Below are 16,231 nucleotides of genomic sequence, written 5' to 3' on the forward strand. Positions count from 1 at the left end.
AGTAAAACACAACAAGAGCTGAATGCACTGAAATGGGACCAGATCCTAAACACTCAGGACTGAGTGAACTCACCACTGTGGAAATGCCAAATACACACTTATTCTGATAACCTCGCCCCTCCTGGTAGCAGCTATCACAACCACGACAGGCAGAAGACATTTGTGTGTGTCGGTGTGTGTGTTTGTGTGTGTTTTTGGCATTAGATTTTGTACAATTTCCAATTCACGCTTGTGTAACTCATTTAAATATTCTCCTCTTGAAAGTGAATATGCCATAAGGCCGGCTGCAAAAATACTCCTGTTCACAACTTTGTCACAAACTGACTCTGAGCCTCTTTAGTAAATCCAGTAGTTCGTTAGCACCAGCTGAGGGCTTTGTGCTGCTAAGCTAACATCAGACTGTTAGCTCTGATCTTTACTCATATTTACTGTGAATGCTGCAAGCATTTATTACTGTGAATGCTGCAAGCATTCACAGTAATAAAGAGTACAAGAACAATACTGTGAATGCAAAGCATTCACAGTATTGTTCTTGTACTCCAAAAACCTTCGGTTGCTAAAAACTCAAGCAGCGTTTGGGCTACAGACACCGTTCTAGTATCAAAACGTTCAGCCTGTTCTGGAGATTTATGCTATTACTTTTCTTTTTTGTAACCGTTATACTTTTTAAGATATTGAACTTTTTATAATCTTCATTTTTGCCATTCAAAATGAATGGGGAAGTTTCAAATCCTTTTCAAATCCTTTCAGGCTTTAAAAGCTAATAACTTCAGCATACTTTCAGCTAGAAAAACCATTTAAGCTTTAAAATGAAGCCAAGCCTTTCAGCTATTCAGCTATTACTTGGTGTTTCAAAATGTTTTTACGGTTTAAGCACAGTGAGCGTTTAAGTTTAAGGTGTTTTTTCAGCCGTTTCAGAGTTTAGAATGGTTTTGTATTGCATTTGCTTGAGTGGGAGCCTGATTAGTAGAGTGGGAGACTTCAAAACTTTCAGGTGGAAAATTTATTTTTAAACTGCCACTGTGTCCACACTGTTTGCGCTACAGCCATCATTTTATGCTCAAAATGTAGAGCTGCTTCTCTACTTTCAAACAATGTGTCTCTAAATCCTGTCAAATGTACACTTTTTAAACTGTAAGCGTTCAAACAGAGGGAGTACCTTCCAACTCCTTCATTAACCTCCATAGTAATTTCAGAGAGGTGATTTTCTCCAAAGCAGAAATGACCTTTTTTAACCTGCTCCCACAGCCACACGTTTGAGCCCAGGAAAATAAAAATTACACCACTGTTTAGAGCAGGTCCTTGTGACGCTCAGTTCAAAAATGATTTTGATAGGAGCTATGGTTTTTGACTTAGAAGCAGTTATTTGACAGGTGCCCCGAGGCAAATTTGACAGAGTGCATGCATCTCAGCAGGTAAGCAGTGCACCTGGCAGGTGTTTTCAATTTGTGCATTTACAAGCATTCAGCTTGGCAGAGCTCTCCAATATGTATGCATGCAAACCTCACTGCTTGTGTGACACTACTGTTGGCTCAGTGGTAGAAAAGGGGACCATCACTGCACAAGAAGCAGACAGAGCAGGTTCAAGTCCCACTTTACTCCAAACTTAAAAGATTTTCCATTGAGCATTCATTCACCAGCTTAAACTCTTTCAGCCAGATTTAAGCTCTTTGGAGCATTTCAATTAGAGACACCATTTAGGCTTTAAAATAAAGCCAAGCCTTTCAGCTATTCAGCTGTTCAGCTGTTGAAGCTCATTCAGCAAATAAAGTTTCAGCTCTTTGAAGCATTTCTTGGCATTTCAGCTGCAATCTTTCAGCATGCAGCATTCACAGTGCATTTTCTTCAGGAAATGCTTTTTTTCTAGTTTATTTTATTATTTATTATTATCTTTTTTGTTTTTGTGTACTGATGGATACTTCTGTGGGCAGACAAGTTTACTCAAGAGAAGAGCTTTTTTTTCATTGAAATGGAGCAAACCTCGAAGATCCCACCTCATTCCAGCTGAGATAAAGAGCTGTTTTTGTGGTGAAGACTCAAAGTATACCTCAACAGCTAAAGTTCGTGTGAGGTTCTCCATGAAACTGCTGCTAGGATACGGACTAAACATCCAGATGCACTCTTCATAATTTCAGGAAACTTCAGTCATGTTTATCTCTCCTCCCACCTGAGTGGAAGCCATACTGAACAACTCAACTTTATAACATCCTTATGGAACAAAAACCCATCGGTACTGGAAGACTGGAGGAAAACACAGAAATAAAGAAAATCATTGGTACCCACAGCCATCAGGCTTTTCTTTTCTCATGCAGACAGCAGATGAGCTGTCAGACAGATGAATTTCCCTCTGTGATCAATAAAGTTATTCTTAAACACCAGCATTAGAACACGAAGATTCAGACTGTTGCCCATCTCACATTGTAGTTTTAACATGGTGGCTATTCACTGTCATGTTACATAAGGTCATTCGACTTCTCAGCACCCCACTTTTCTTCTCCCAGTGCCAGAACACACCCACTGTCTTAGTCTTTGCTTGTCCTTTGAGCCGGCTGTGTGCCCTTGTAGCTGAGTATTCCCTGTATTCTTAGTGTTTTCTGATTTTGGATTCCCTGAGCATCTTGTATCCCAGTGAACTTTGGAGTTCCTAAACTTATTAGCATTAGAAGGTTATTAAAAGTTAACTGCTGTCTCCTGCATTTGTGTCCACAAGTGAATCCACAGTCTAATCATGACACTTATTATTGTTTTTGTTTGCAATAATACTGAAATTAACTGTGATAAATCCCTGTCTGTGGTCATCTATCTGTGGTGTAGTGCTGTATCAGTGGGGCACACTTGCCACTGGCAAGTCATGCAGAATCCACTAATCAGGCAAACTCACTCTGGAACACATTGGGCCAAATTTATAATTTAGAACAACAATCAGACTGTTAGTTCATTTTAGTACTGATCAGGATTCTACCAAGAACAGCACAAATCTGTGGCTCTAAACTGAGGGAGCAAGTAACTGACAAAATAATATACTGTAATGTGTTTCTCTGAGAACAATGTGGCAGTTCAGATAAATGAGAGAAGGCTCAAGAAGAATCCGTATGTTAATAAGGGTGAATGTGTGTGGTCCAGAGTGGTTCATCCAGCGAAGAACTGCTCTATGGAAAATCTTTTCCTCCTCATAAACCTGAAATCTGTGCGCATCCATCAAGATTTAGAGTGCATCATAGCACACTTTTTCTTGGACTTACAAAATACAAGACTTCCATTACATAACTTTCCGACTGTCTTTAAACCACTTTGAGAAGTTTTTTTTTTCATCCCGACATTTTTATAATTCTCCTGCTTCTGTTTTCTGTTTTGTGCCCTGGAGAGCTTTCCTTTTTCTTCTCCATCTTTAGCTACCCGTCATCAGATGATAGCACAATTCAAATGAAAACAGTCACAATCAAGTGCGTTCTTGAAAGCACGCAATGGAGCACCTTTTGTGAGTGTGCTTGTGTGTGCGCGCATGGGGAGGGGGCAACAGGAGGAGGGGAGGTGAAGGAGCACAGGGGTGCCTAATCAGCGCCGTGCCTCTGTTATTGATCATAGTGTGATGAATAGCAGGGCCTCTGGCACAGCAGAGGACGTAATGAGGAGTAATTGAACTCACCTGGGGAGGAGGAGATAAAAGGGAACAGGTGTAGAGATGCGGGGGTGCTTCCTTGTTTCTGTGTTTTGCTGGGCACCAGGTGGGAGGGTGCCGTTCGCAGCGACCAGCGTTGCCGGCGGTGAAGACAGTTAGAAAGGAGAGGCTAGTTGCCTCTTTTAGGTAGTTAGGGATTGGGGATTTAGATGTGCCCTTCCAGCCTTACATTGTGGCTGGGTTAGATTGAAGTGTGTTTAAGTCATTTGGAGTGAAGCCACACCTGTCCATTGAAATCACAGTGCAGCTGGAGTTCCTTCATTTTGAAAAAATACAGAAAATGCGACTAGATAAATAATTTCCCCACATCAGATAAATTCCCCACATCGCTTTAGCGCCCCCCCCTTTGCATTGCATATAGTGCATACCCACTTTTTTGCACCACTGGTCATAGTGCACAGAGGTCACCAACTTTCTGCAGAGTCAATTGCTACAGACCTCCAACCTTCATGTGACCTTCAGATCAAGAACAGTGAGAGCTTCATTAATGGGTTTCCATGGCAGCTGCATCAAGCCGTCCATCACCAAGCTCAATGCAAAGCGTTGATGCAGTGGTGTAAAGCACGCCGCCACTGGACTCTAGAGCAGTGGAGACGTGTTCTCTGGAGGGATGAATCACACTTCTCCATCTGCCAATCTGAGGGAGGAGTCTGGGTTTGGTGGTTGCCAGGTGAACGGTACCTGTCTAACTGCATTGTGTAAAGTTTGGTGGAGGGGGGGTTATGGTGTGGGGGTGTTTTGGGCTCGGCCCCTTAGTTCCAGTGAAAGGAACTCTTAATGCTTCCAAATACCAAGACATTTGGGACAATTTGATGCTCCAACTCTGTGGAACAGTTTGGGGATGGCCCCTTCCTGTTCCAACATGACTGCACACCAGTGCACAAAGCAGCTCCATAAAGACATGGATGAGCCAGTTTGATGTGGAAGAACTTGACTGGCCTGCACAGAGTCCTGACCTCAGCCTGATAGAACACCTCTTGGATGGATTAGAGTGGAGACTGTGAGCCAGGCCTTCTCTCCAACATCAGTGTCTGACCTCACAGATGTGCTTCTGGAAGAATGGTCAGAAATTCCCATAAACACTCCTAAACCTGTGGAAAGACTTCCCAGAAGAGCTGAAGCTGTTACAGTTGCAAAGGGTGGGCCCACATCATATTAAACCCTCTGGATTAAGAATGGATGTTACTCAGGTTCATGTGTGTGAAGGCAGACGAATGAATACTTTTGGTGATATAATGTACACTGCTCAAAAAAATAAAGGGAACACTTAAACAACACAATATAACTCCAAGTAAATCAAACTTCTGTGAAATCAAACTGTCCACTTAGGAAGCAACACTGATTGACAATTTCACATGCTGTTGTGTAAATGGAATAAACAGGTGGAAATTATTGCAATTAGCAAGACGCACTCAATAAAGGAGTGGTTCTGCAGGTGGGGACCACAGACCACTTCTCAGTACCTATGCTTTCTGGCTGATGTTTGGGTCACTTTTGAATTTTGGTGGTGCTTTCACACTCGTGGTAGCATGAGACGGACTCTACAACCCACACACGTGGCTCAGGTAGTGCAGCTCATCCAGGATGGCACATCAATGAGAGCTGTGGCAAGAAGGTTTGCTGTGTCTGTCAGTGTAGTGTCCAGAGGCTGGAGGTGCTACCAGGAGACGGGCCAGTACACCAGGAGATGTGGAGGAGGCCGTAGGAGGGCAACAACCCAGCAGCAGGACCGCTGCCTCTGCCTTTGCGCAAGGAGGAACAGGAGGAGCACTGCCAGAGCCCTGCAAAATGACCTCCAGCAGGCCACAAATGTGCATGTGTCTGCACAAACGGTTAGAAACTGACTCCATGAGGATGGTATGAGGGCCCGGGATCCACAGATGGGGGTTGTGCTCACAGCTCAACACCGTGCAGGACGCTTGGCATTTGCCAGAGAACACCAGGATTGGCAAATTCGCCACTGGCGCCCTGTGTTCTTCACAGATGAAAGCAGGTTCACACTGAGCACATGTGACAGAGTCTGGAGACGCCGTGGAGAGCGATCTGCTGCCTGCAACATCCTTCAGCATGACTGGTTTGGCAGTAGGTCAGTAATGGGTGGCGCTGTCACTTGGTGTTGGCTCTCACTGCGGTATTGTATCACTTCCTGTTCCTGTTTCGGAGCACAGTGTTTTGCTGTCTGTTAGCTGTTATATCTGTATAACTAGATTTATCTGGATAATAACATATTTTAGTGTAATCTTCACCTACTTTAAATAGCATACTCTTTGCTGAATTACCTGTATTCACATTACTCACTTTATTTGTTTTTAGAAATTCGCTAGCTTAGCTTAGCTAGTAGCTTAGCCCTTAGCCGACTCACTACCAGCATGGCTTCTTCTCCTGTCTCTCCTGCACTTTCCTGCTCTGGGTGTCACATGTTTAGTTACTCCTCGGCCTCCTTTAGCAGTAACGGTACTTGTAATAAATGTAGTCTGTTTGTAGCTCTGGAGGCCAGGCTTTCTGAACTGGAGACTCGGCTCCGCACCCTGGAAATCCTACATCTAGCCAGGCCCCTGTAGCGGGTGCGGACCATGGTAGCTTAGCCGCCGTTAGCTCCCCCCCAGCAGATCCCGAGCAGCAGGGAAAACAGGCCAGCTGGGTGACGGTGAGGAGGAAGCGTAGTCCTAAGCAGAAGCCCCGGGTACACCACCAACCTGTTCACGTCTCTAACCGTTTTTCTCCACTCGGCGACACACCCGCCGAGGAACAAACTCTGGTTATTGGTGACTCTGTTTTGAGAAACGTGAAGCTAGAGACACCGGCGACCATAGTCAAATGTCTTCCAGGGGCCAGAGCAGGCGACATTGATGGAAATTTGAAACTGCTGGCTAAGGCTAATCGTAGATTTGGTAAGATCGTTATTCACGTCGGCAGTAATGACACCCGGTTACGCCAATCGGAGGTCACTAAAATTAATATTGACTCGGTGTGTAACTTTGCAAAAACGATGTCGGACTCTGTAGTTTTCTCTGGGCCCCTCCCCAATCAGACCAGGAGCGACATGTTTAGCCGCATGTTCTCCTTGAATCGCTGGCTGTCTGAGTGGTGTCCAAAAAATGACGTGGGCTTCATAGATAATTGGCAAAGTTTCTGGGGAAAACCTGGTCTTGTTAGGAGAGACGGCATCCATCCCACTTTGGATGGAGCAGCTCTCATTTCTAGAAATCTGGCCAAATTTATTAACCCTCCTAAAAACTGACTACCCAGGGTTGAGACCAGGAAGCAGAGTTGCAGTCTTACACACCTCTCTGCAGCTTCTCTCCTCCTGCCATCCCCCCAAAACCCCATCCCCATAGAGTCGGTGCTGCTCCCAGACCACCAAACACCAAAGCTAAAATCAGCAAAAAGCTATTTAAGCATAAAAATTCAAAAACAATAAATAATACAGCTTCATCAACTGCACCAAAGAATAAAACAATTAAATGTGGATTATTAAACATTAGGTCTCTCTCTTCCAAGTCCCTATTAGTAAATGATTTAATAATTGATCAACGTATTGATTTATTCTGCCTTACAGAAACCTGGTTACAGCAGGATGAATATGTTAGTTTAAATGAATCAACACCCCCGAGTCACAGTAACTGTCAGAATGCTCGAAGCACAGGTCGAGGAGGAGGATTAGCTGCAATCTTCAATTCCAGCTTATTAATTAATCAGAGACCCAGACAAAGTTTTCATTCTTTTGAAAGCCTGACTCTTAGTCTTGTCCATCCTAATTGGGAAAATCAAAAACCTGTTTTATTTGTTATTATCTATCGTCCACCTGGTCCCTACTCAGAGATTCTGTCTGATTTCTCAGACTTTTTATCTGATTTAGTGCTCAGTTCAGATAAAATAATTATAGTGGGTGATTTTAACATCCATGTAGATGCTGAGAATGACAGCCTCAACACTGCATTTAATCTATTGTTAGATTCAATTGGCTTCTCTCAAAATGTAAAGGAACCCACCCACCACTTTAATCATACTCTGGATCTTGTCCTAAAATATGGCATAAAAACTGAAGACCTAACAGTATTCCCTGAAAGCCCCCTCCTGTCTGATCATTTCTTAGTAACATTTACATTTACTTTAATGGATTACACAGCAGTGGGGAATAAGTTTTATTACAGTAGAAGTCTTTCTGAAAGTGCTGTAACTAAGTTTAAGGATCTAATTCCTTCATTATTATGCTCTTCAGTGCCAACACAGTGCAGAGCAGCTACCTAAACTCTGTTCCCAGTGAGGTCGATTATCTCGTCAATAGTTTTACATCCTCACTGCGTATAACTTTGGATACTGTGGCTCCTCTGAAAAGGAAAGCTTCAAATCAGAAGTGCCTGACTCCTTGGTATAATTCACAAACGCACAGCTTAAAGCAGATAACCCGAAAGCTGGAGAGGGAATGGCGTCTCACTAAATTAGAAGATGCTCATTTAGCCTGGAAAAAGAGTTTGTTGCTCTATAAAAAAGCCCTCCGTAAAGCTAGGACATCTTACTATTCATCATTAATTGAAGAAAATAAGAACAACCCCAGGTTTCTTTTCAGCACTGTAGCCAGGCTGACAAAGAGTCAGAGCTCTGTAGAGCCGAGTATTCCTTTCACTTTAACTAGTAGTGACTTCATGGATTTCTTTACAAATAAAATTTTAGACATTAGAGAAAAAATTATTCATAACCATCTCAAAGATTATTCTTCATGTTCGGCTGCTTTCAGCACTGCTGGTATTTGTTTAGACTCTTTTGCTCCAGTTGATCTTTCAGAGTTAACTTCAATAGTTACTTCCTCCAAACCAGCAACATGTTTATTAGATCCCATTCCTACTAGACTGTTCAAAGAAGTCTTTCCAATTATTGATGCTTCAATCTTAAAAATGATCAATCAGTCTTTATTAGTTGGCTATGTACCACAGACCTTCAAGGTGGCTGTAATTAAACCTCTGCTTAAAAAGCCATCACTGACCCAGCTGTCTTAGCTAATTATAGGCCAATCTCCAACCTTCCTTTTCTCTCAAAGATTCTTGAAAGAGTAGTTGTAAAACAGCTAACTGATCATCTGCAGAGGAACGGTTTATTTGAAGAGTTTCAGTCAGGTTTCAGAATTCATCACAGTACAGAAACAGCATTAGTGAAGGTTACAAATGATCTTCTTAGAGCCTCTGACAGTGGACTCATCTGTGTTCTTGTCCTGTTGGACCTCAGTGCAGCTTTTGATACTGTTGACCATAACATTTTATTACAAAGATTAGAGCTTGCTATAGGTATTAAAGGTACTGCACTGCAGTGGTTTGAATCATATTTATCTCATAGACTCCAATTTGTTCATGTAAATGGGGAGTCTTCTTCACACACTAAGGTTAATTATGGAGTTCCACAGGGTTCTGTGCTAGGACCAATTTTATTTACATTATACATGCTTCCCTTAGGCAGTATTATTAGAAAGCACTGCATCAATTTTCATTGTTATGCAGATGATACTCAGCTTTACCTATCAATGAAGCCAGATGACACACATCAATTAGTTAAACTGCAGGAATGTCTTAAAGATATTAAGGCCTGGATGACCTCTAATTTCCTGCTTCTAAATTCAGATCAAACTGAAGTTCTTGTACTCGGCCCCACAAATCTTAGAAACATGGTGTCTAACCAGATACTTACTCTGGATGGCATTACTTTGGCCTCCAGTAACACTGTGAGAAATCTTGGAGTCATTTTTGACCAGGATATGTCCTTCAATGCACATATTAAACAAATATGTAGGACCGCTTTTTTGCATTTGCGCAATATTTCTAAAATTAGAAACATCCTTTCTCAGAGTGATGCTGAAAAGCTCATTCATGCATTTATTACTTCTAGGCTGGATTATTGTAATTCATTATTATCAGGCTGTCCTAAAAGCTCCCTGAAAAGCCTTCAGCTGATCCAAAATGCTGCAGCTAGAGTACTGACAGGGACTAGAAAGAGAGAGCAGATTTCTCCCATATTGGCTTCTCTTCATTGGCTCCCTGTTAAATCTAGAATAGAATTTAAAATTCTTCTCCTCACCTACAAGGTCTTGAATAATCAGGCACCATCTTATCTCAAAGACCTCATAGTACCATATCACCCCAACAGAGCACTTCCCTCTCAGACTGCTGGCTTACTTGTGGTTCCTAGGATACTTAAGAGTAGAATGGGAGGCAGAGCCTTCAGCTTTCAGGCGCCTCTTCTGTGGAACCAGCTTCCAGCTTGGATTCAGGAGACAGACACCCTCTCTATTTTTAAGATTAGGCTTAAAACTTTCCTTTATGATCAAGCTTATAGTTAGGGCTGGATCAGGTGACCCTGAACCATCCCTTAGTTATGCTGCTATAGGCCTAGTCTGCTGGGGGGTTCACATAATGCACTGTTTCTCATTCACCTTATTTACTTTGTTTATACTCCACTCTGCATTTAATCATTAATTGATATTAATCTCTGGCTCTCTTCCACAGCATGTCTTTCTCTCCCCTCAGCCCAACCGGTCGCGGCAGATGACCCCCCCTCCCTGAGCCTGGTTCTGCTGGAGGTTTCTTCCTGTTAAAGGGAGTTTTTCCTTTCCACTGTCGCCAAGTGCTGCTCATAGGGGGTCGTTTTGACTGTTGGGTTTTCTCTGTATTATTGTAGGGTCTTTACCTACAATACAAAGCGCCTTGAGGGGACAGTTTGTTGTGATTTGGCGCTATATAAATAAAATTGAATTGAATTGAATTGAATTGAATTGAATTGGTGTGGGGTGGCATTTCTTTGGAGGGCCGCACAGCCCTCCATGTGCTCGCCAGAGGTAGCATGACTGCCATTAGGTACCGAGATGAGATCCTCAGACTCCTTGTGAGACCATATGCTGGTGCGGTTGGCCCTGGGTTCCTCCTAATGCAGGACAATGCTAGACCTCATGTGGCTGGAGTGTGTCAGCAGTTCCTGCAAGATGAAGGCATTGAAGCTATGGACTGGCCCGCCCGTTCCCCAGACCTGAATCCGATTGAGCACATCTGGGACATCATGTCTCGCTCCATCCACCAACATCACGTTGCACCACAGACAGCTTTTTGGGGTGGCTGTAGCTCAGTAGATAGAGCGAGTCACCTACTGATCGGAAGGTCAGCGGTTCGAATCCTGGCTACTCCAGGCTACATGCCAATGTATCCTTGGGCAAGATACTTAACCCCAAGTTGCTCTCCGACCGTTCTGTCGGAGTATGAATGTGTGTGAATGTTAGTTAATTAAAAAGCACTTACTTTAGAAAAAAAAATGGAAGTGCTTGTATGAATGGGAGCGCATGGGTGAATGCAAACAGGTTGTATAAGCGCTTTGAGTGCTCATACTGAGTAGAAAAGGGCTATATAAGAACTAGTCCATTTACCATTACTGTCCAGGAGTTGGCGGATGCTTTAGTCCAGGTCTGGGAGGAGATCCCTCAGGAGACCATCCACCACCTCATCAGGAGCATGCCCAGGTGTTGCAGGGAGGTCATACAGGCACGTGGAGGCCACACACAATACTGAGCCTCATTTTGACTTGTTTTAAGGACATTACATCAAAGTTGGATCAGCCTGTAGTGTGTTTTTCCACTTTAATTTTGTGTGTGACTCCAAATCCAGGCCTCCATTGGTTAATAAATTTGATTTCCATTGATTTTTGTGTGATTTTGTTGTCAGCACCAGGGTTATAATAGTTTTGGATTTTACATTATAGTTTAGTTTTAGTTAGTTTTTACTTTTTTTTCTCTAATTCAGTTAGTTTTAATTAGTTTTCAGAGTGGTTTTGCTCGTTTTTATTAGTTTTTATTTTTGGTTTCATGTTTAGTTTAGTTAGTTTCAGTATTAGTTTTAGTATTTTCATACCTGATCAGGTGCAAGATTCAAGGTGCAAAAGTGACTATTGTGTAATGAAAACTTGACAAAAGATACAGTTTAAAGAAATATATTCAACAACCAGCTGTTCACAAGACATGCTAAATGTGTGTAATATTAAGGACACACATGAACATCAACAGGGAGAAACAAAGAAAAACATGAATTCCCAAACTCAATAAATTCTACAATAAACTCCACAATAAACTTCAGCATCAGTGCAGCAGATTAATAACGCCTACATGTGGTGTTAAACAAAAACAAACTCTTTGAAGGAGTCAAAGCTCAAATCCAGCTGCATCCTGATGTTCTCACCACCTGAAGCTGCTTCTGTTTTGGAGCTAGCTTGGTTAGATGCTCGCTAATTAAACTTGCAGGGTCTTTGCGGCCTCTGTACACAACCTACAGAAGTTGCCGACCTCATGTCCGCATTTATGCTTGTGTAGCTGGATTGTGTGTGTTATTACCTTGTGGTCGTGTGCAGGTGTTTGTACTCAAAGAACCTCCATACGGGACTCTGCCGCTTTCTCGGCAGACCGCAGCAATTACTCGGCGGACCAGCGCGGTGAGCGCACGCACATGCGCACTCACACAGTTGTCCTGTGGCGCTCCCAGCTTAAACTCCGAGAGCGGAAACAATGATTTCATATCAATCCACAAGGCTTAAAATGAAAGTCAGTTTATCGATAATTTCAGTTAGTTTTAGTTAGTTTTGTAAACTCACAATTCAGTTTTAATTAGTTATCGTTTTTTCCTTTTAATTATAGTTTTTATTTATTTCAGTTAACGACAATGTTTTTTCAATTTCAGTTTTCGTTATTTCGTTCGTTTTCGTTAACTATAATAACCCTGGTCAGCACATTCAACTTTGTACAGAACAAAGTATTCAATGAGAATATTTCATTCGTTCAGATCTAGGTTATTTGAGTGTTCCCTTTATTTTGAGCAGTGTATGTATATACATAACACAAGAAAAAAAAATGCCATAAAGGACTATTTTCTTAGGAATCTATTGCAGTGTGATATTTATTAATTCTCTTATTAAACTGACAGCATTTTGAGATTATAAAGTTAAAGGTCACAGTTGGCCAAAGAGCGCAAAGTGGAAGTTAACAAAAATGCAAAAAAAAAAAAAACTAACCAGAGCGGATGAACAGTATCTTCTGGATTTTTTATTTCTTAAGGACATCAAGTTCAAAGAGCTGACACAGGACCTGAGAAATCATCTGGACCTTCAGCTGATCCATCTACTGTTCACTGCAGCCAGATCCAAGTACAATCTGACATTTGTCTTCTACCAAATGTATCTGTGTGCTGAGGCAGGTCACTTTGGGTTTCTCCCTCTGGTTGAAGACGTGCTCATTTCTCTACTGGTTTCCACTGGATGAGCCTGGTATCCATTTTTCATGTTAAATAAAACATGACACTTCTTTCTTCCATGTTTATTTGGCATCCAACAAAATCCAATAAAAGCTTTAAGAATTAACATATTTCACCATCACCAAAAACAAAATTCCTCCCAATAAAAAGGTAAAAGTAGAAGGTCCAAAATCATAAAAAGCAAGCATTACAGCTTGTGGTGTCAGTATATGATGCAAGCAGTTTGAGACAGGCAAGCTGAAAAAAAGGCAGAAATCTAATCCTACTGATAGAACAAAGCACAACACACTGAAGAGCCACACTGAGAAAACAAACAGAGGGTTCCCCTCACCGAGCCCACTTCACTCTCAGGTGAGCATCCAAACTATTCCACGACAGGAGGTTTCACTTCTATCCACAAAATCAGAAAAAAGACCTAAGAAAACAGTTCTACACAATCTTTTATTCTGTTAAATTTGACAGCACTTTAGAGTCAACTTCCCCCCAAATAACCAAATTAAAGTTTGATTATTGTTTTCCACTTTCTTTTCTGGTAGATCTAAATTCAGTCTTTGAGCCTCTTTCACTCAGTCCTCCCTCACAGTGTTACTCACTGTCTGCTCAGAATCATAATGCCATTGAGGAAAAGATTAGAGAAAAACATGTGTAAGCACACCATCCACTGAGCTTCAGCCACAGTAAAGTCCCAGCCAGTGTGTCAGCTGTGTGCTTTGAAGGGAAACAGCTCACCCCTTGCTTCATCTTGCCCTCAGGTGGACTCTGACAGGCACAAAATGATGCAGTGATGTTTACGGGTACAACTTGATAGTCAGCTATGCAGGTGAGGGTGAGGTGGCTTTTGCCTTCCTTCCCCCCTTCCTCTCCTGGTGCCACCTTGCCCACTCAGACCCCAAAAAGGAAGGCCGTTCTGCAGGCCCACTAAGCGCTGTGTTAGCCCAATCGCCCATTGTTGGGGGAGTGTGGTTGCAGCAATGCTACGAGGTTGCTGCCCCAGTTTGGGTACCCAGGGGTGTGGGAGGGTGGACTAAGCATCCACTTCCCATATTCTTCCCCTAGTGTGGCCTGGTGCTGCTGTTTCGACACCCCAGTCCCGCTGGACTCTGGTGGATCTCCAAGCCTTCGCTGGACCAGACATGAAGCAGCAAAGCGTTCACACCCATGCAGTCCAGCCCTCATACAGCTGGGCCAGGTTATCCATGTTGGTAGCCTCCTTGATAACAAAGTCCACCTGCAACAAAACCGTGTGTTATCACTTCTGACTGTTTCTTTTTTAATACATGGTACAGCATATAAAGAGGTCAGAGGACACCTTCCTAATAGCCAGCAATTTAAGACTGTGAAAATGATTACTAAAAACTGCATGTGACAGGATAGTCAGTGTTACCTGCTCTGTGACACTCATCCTCCTGTTGGGATCGATGTCTCTGCCCTCCAGCTTGGCTTTCACTCTCTTCCACACACTGACTGCATATGAGTTCCTCTCTTGGACTGCTGAAATACAGCAAAGTGCTCGTTCACATGAGGGCAGCTGGATTTCAAGTCCTCGCTCTAACACTACCATCTGCTCAGGGTTCTAGTCTAACTACTGAAACCTTATCTCACTGGGGTCAGTTATGACCTGGGTTAAAGTTGGTATGTTTTCATACAATACTGATAGCTTGACTTTGGGCAGCTGCTGAACAAGAGTACTGAGATGATACCAGTGTTAAATTATCAGCTGTATCCCTCACTCTGAGGACGTGTTGTTACTGCAGATCAGTGTTAATTTCGTTAATGAAATATTTTCATCATAGTTTTCGTCGACGACCCTTTTTTTCATGACGATAATGAGACGATAACTAAATAAAAACTACTTAAAAGGATAAAAACGATAACGAAATTAATTGACACTTTTGTCAATGAATGAAAACGAGACGAAAATACTTGGCTGGGACGACATCCAATCAGAACTTTTTATTTTGTGAAAGTTAGGAAAACATCCAATCAAACGCACAGTTGCACAAATTTGCTCTAAGACCAAACTAGCCTGTGATTGGTCGTTCTTTCCGATAGAACTAAGTTATGTAAACAATGAGAAGAGCCAATGTATGGACACATTTGTCCTTTGACGTTGTGACAAACAAAACCATGTGTAAACCATGTGGGGCGACTATCTTGGGTAAAAACACGACAAATCTTAAACAGCATCTGCAAACCAGTCACCCAGATCTCCATGCAAAGGTCAGCATTTTAATGTCATGCAGGGTAAAGTGTTTTTCCCAGTTTGTGTTTAGAGAAAATCTCCACACCGCGGTGGATTAGCCTTTATAATCTTAGTCCTGAACACTGCCCTGTACCTTTCAGAGCGTCCTGCTGTAAAACGCTCGGATTATCTCAGTAAGGTGGTGTTAATGATCAGGTGTGTGGGAAGCAGGTGAAACACTAATGTTATTAATAATATTCCATAACTTTGAATAAATGTTTAATTTTGTGTAAGTGTGTATAATGACTAATTCAAGGGAACTGAAGAAAAAGCATTTACATTTTACACTCTTTATATTTTAGTCGACTAAATCGACTGTAGATTTAGTCAACTGTATTCTTACCATAATTCGTCGACTAAAACTAGACTAAAACTAAAACTATTCAAATGACTAAATTATGACTAAAACTAAATCAAAATTTGCTGTCAAAAGTAACACAGGTTCAGATGCATTAAACAGCTGTTAGTTATAGGAGGGGAGACCAAAGATTGTGATGAGAGTGAAGAAGAGTACCTCGTCCTGTTTTGGGGTCTCGTACAGCCCTCTTGGGGCTGGGGTTGAGACCTTTGCTGTTCATTAGCAGAGTACTGGGTGGGGTATCGGTCGGAGTTCCCAGATTGCGTGGGAGAGCCTTGCGTGCATTCTGGGACATTGAGTCTGGCTGGGTTTTCAACCCACTGCATCTAACAGCTGAATCAAAAACAACATGGTATAAGAGACACCATTCAGCAGTCCGTGTATCACACCTACGCCATGTGAGCTGTGAGGAACTGACATCACTACAAACAGCTGCTTGCACACAGATTTATAAAAGCTGCTTTGAAAGGAGGTCTTCACGGCTTAGATGTCACCATACCTGCTGCAAAGGTCGACTGTGCTGCAGAAACAGGACTGGAGCATTCAGTGTCTCTGTCTGTCACCAGTGGGGAGGCAAAGCCCACCAGGCCATTATAGACACTGTTGTAAGAAATGGATATGCAGATTAATAACGAGATTTATACAGGAAATGAAGCGTGTATCCATGGAGTTAATGTGAG

General features: G+C 42.4%; 1 protein-coding gene across 1 annotated transcript in view; it reads right to left on the bottom strand.

Annotated features, from left to right (window-relative positions):
* Nucleotides 1–12,723: 12,723 nt before the first annotated feature.
* smg1 (SMG1 nonsense mediated mRNA decay associated PI3K related kinase) overlaps nucleotides 12,724–16,231 on the bottom strand; it is a 74,022-nt gene continuing 70,514 nt past the window's right edge. Inside the window, exons 61-64 of the mRNA XM_030725509.1 lie at nucleotides 16,051–16,151; nucleotides 15,708–15,884; nucleotides 14,336–14,442; nucleotides 12,724–14,179 (exon numbers count right to left, since the gene is read on the bottom strand). Coding sequence (XP_030581369.1) covers nucleotides 14,102–14,179; nucleotides 14,336–14,442; nucleotides 15,708–15,884; nucleotides 16,051–16,151 — 463 coding nt within the window. The 3' untranslated portion in view covers nucleotides 12,724–14,101. The remainder of the gene's footprint in view (nucleotides 14,180–14,335; nucleotides 14,443–15,707; nucleotides 15,885–16,050; nucleotides 16,152–16,231) is intronic.

The sequence above is a fragment of the Archocentrus centrarchus genome, unplaced genomic scaffold (assembly GCF_007364275.1).
Source record: "Archocentrus centrarchus isolate MPI-CPG fArcCen1 unplaced genomic scaffold, fArcCen1 scaffold_58_ctg1, whole genome shotgun sequence".
NCBI classification, from domain to species: Eukaryota; Metazoa; Chordata; class Actinopteri; order Cichliformes; family Cichlidae; genus Archocentrus; species Archocentrus centrarchus.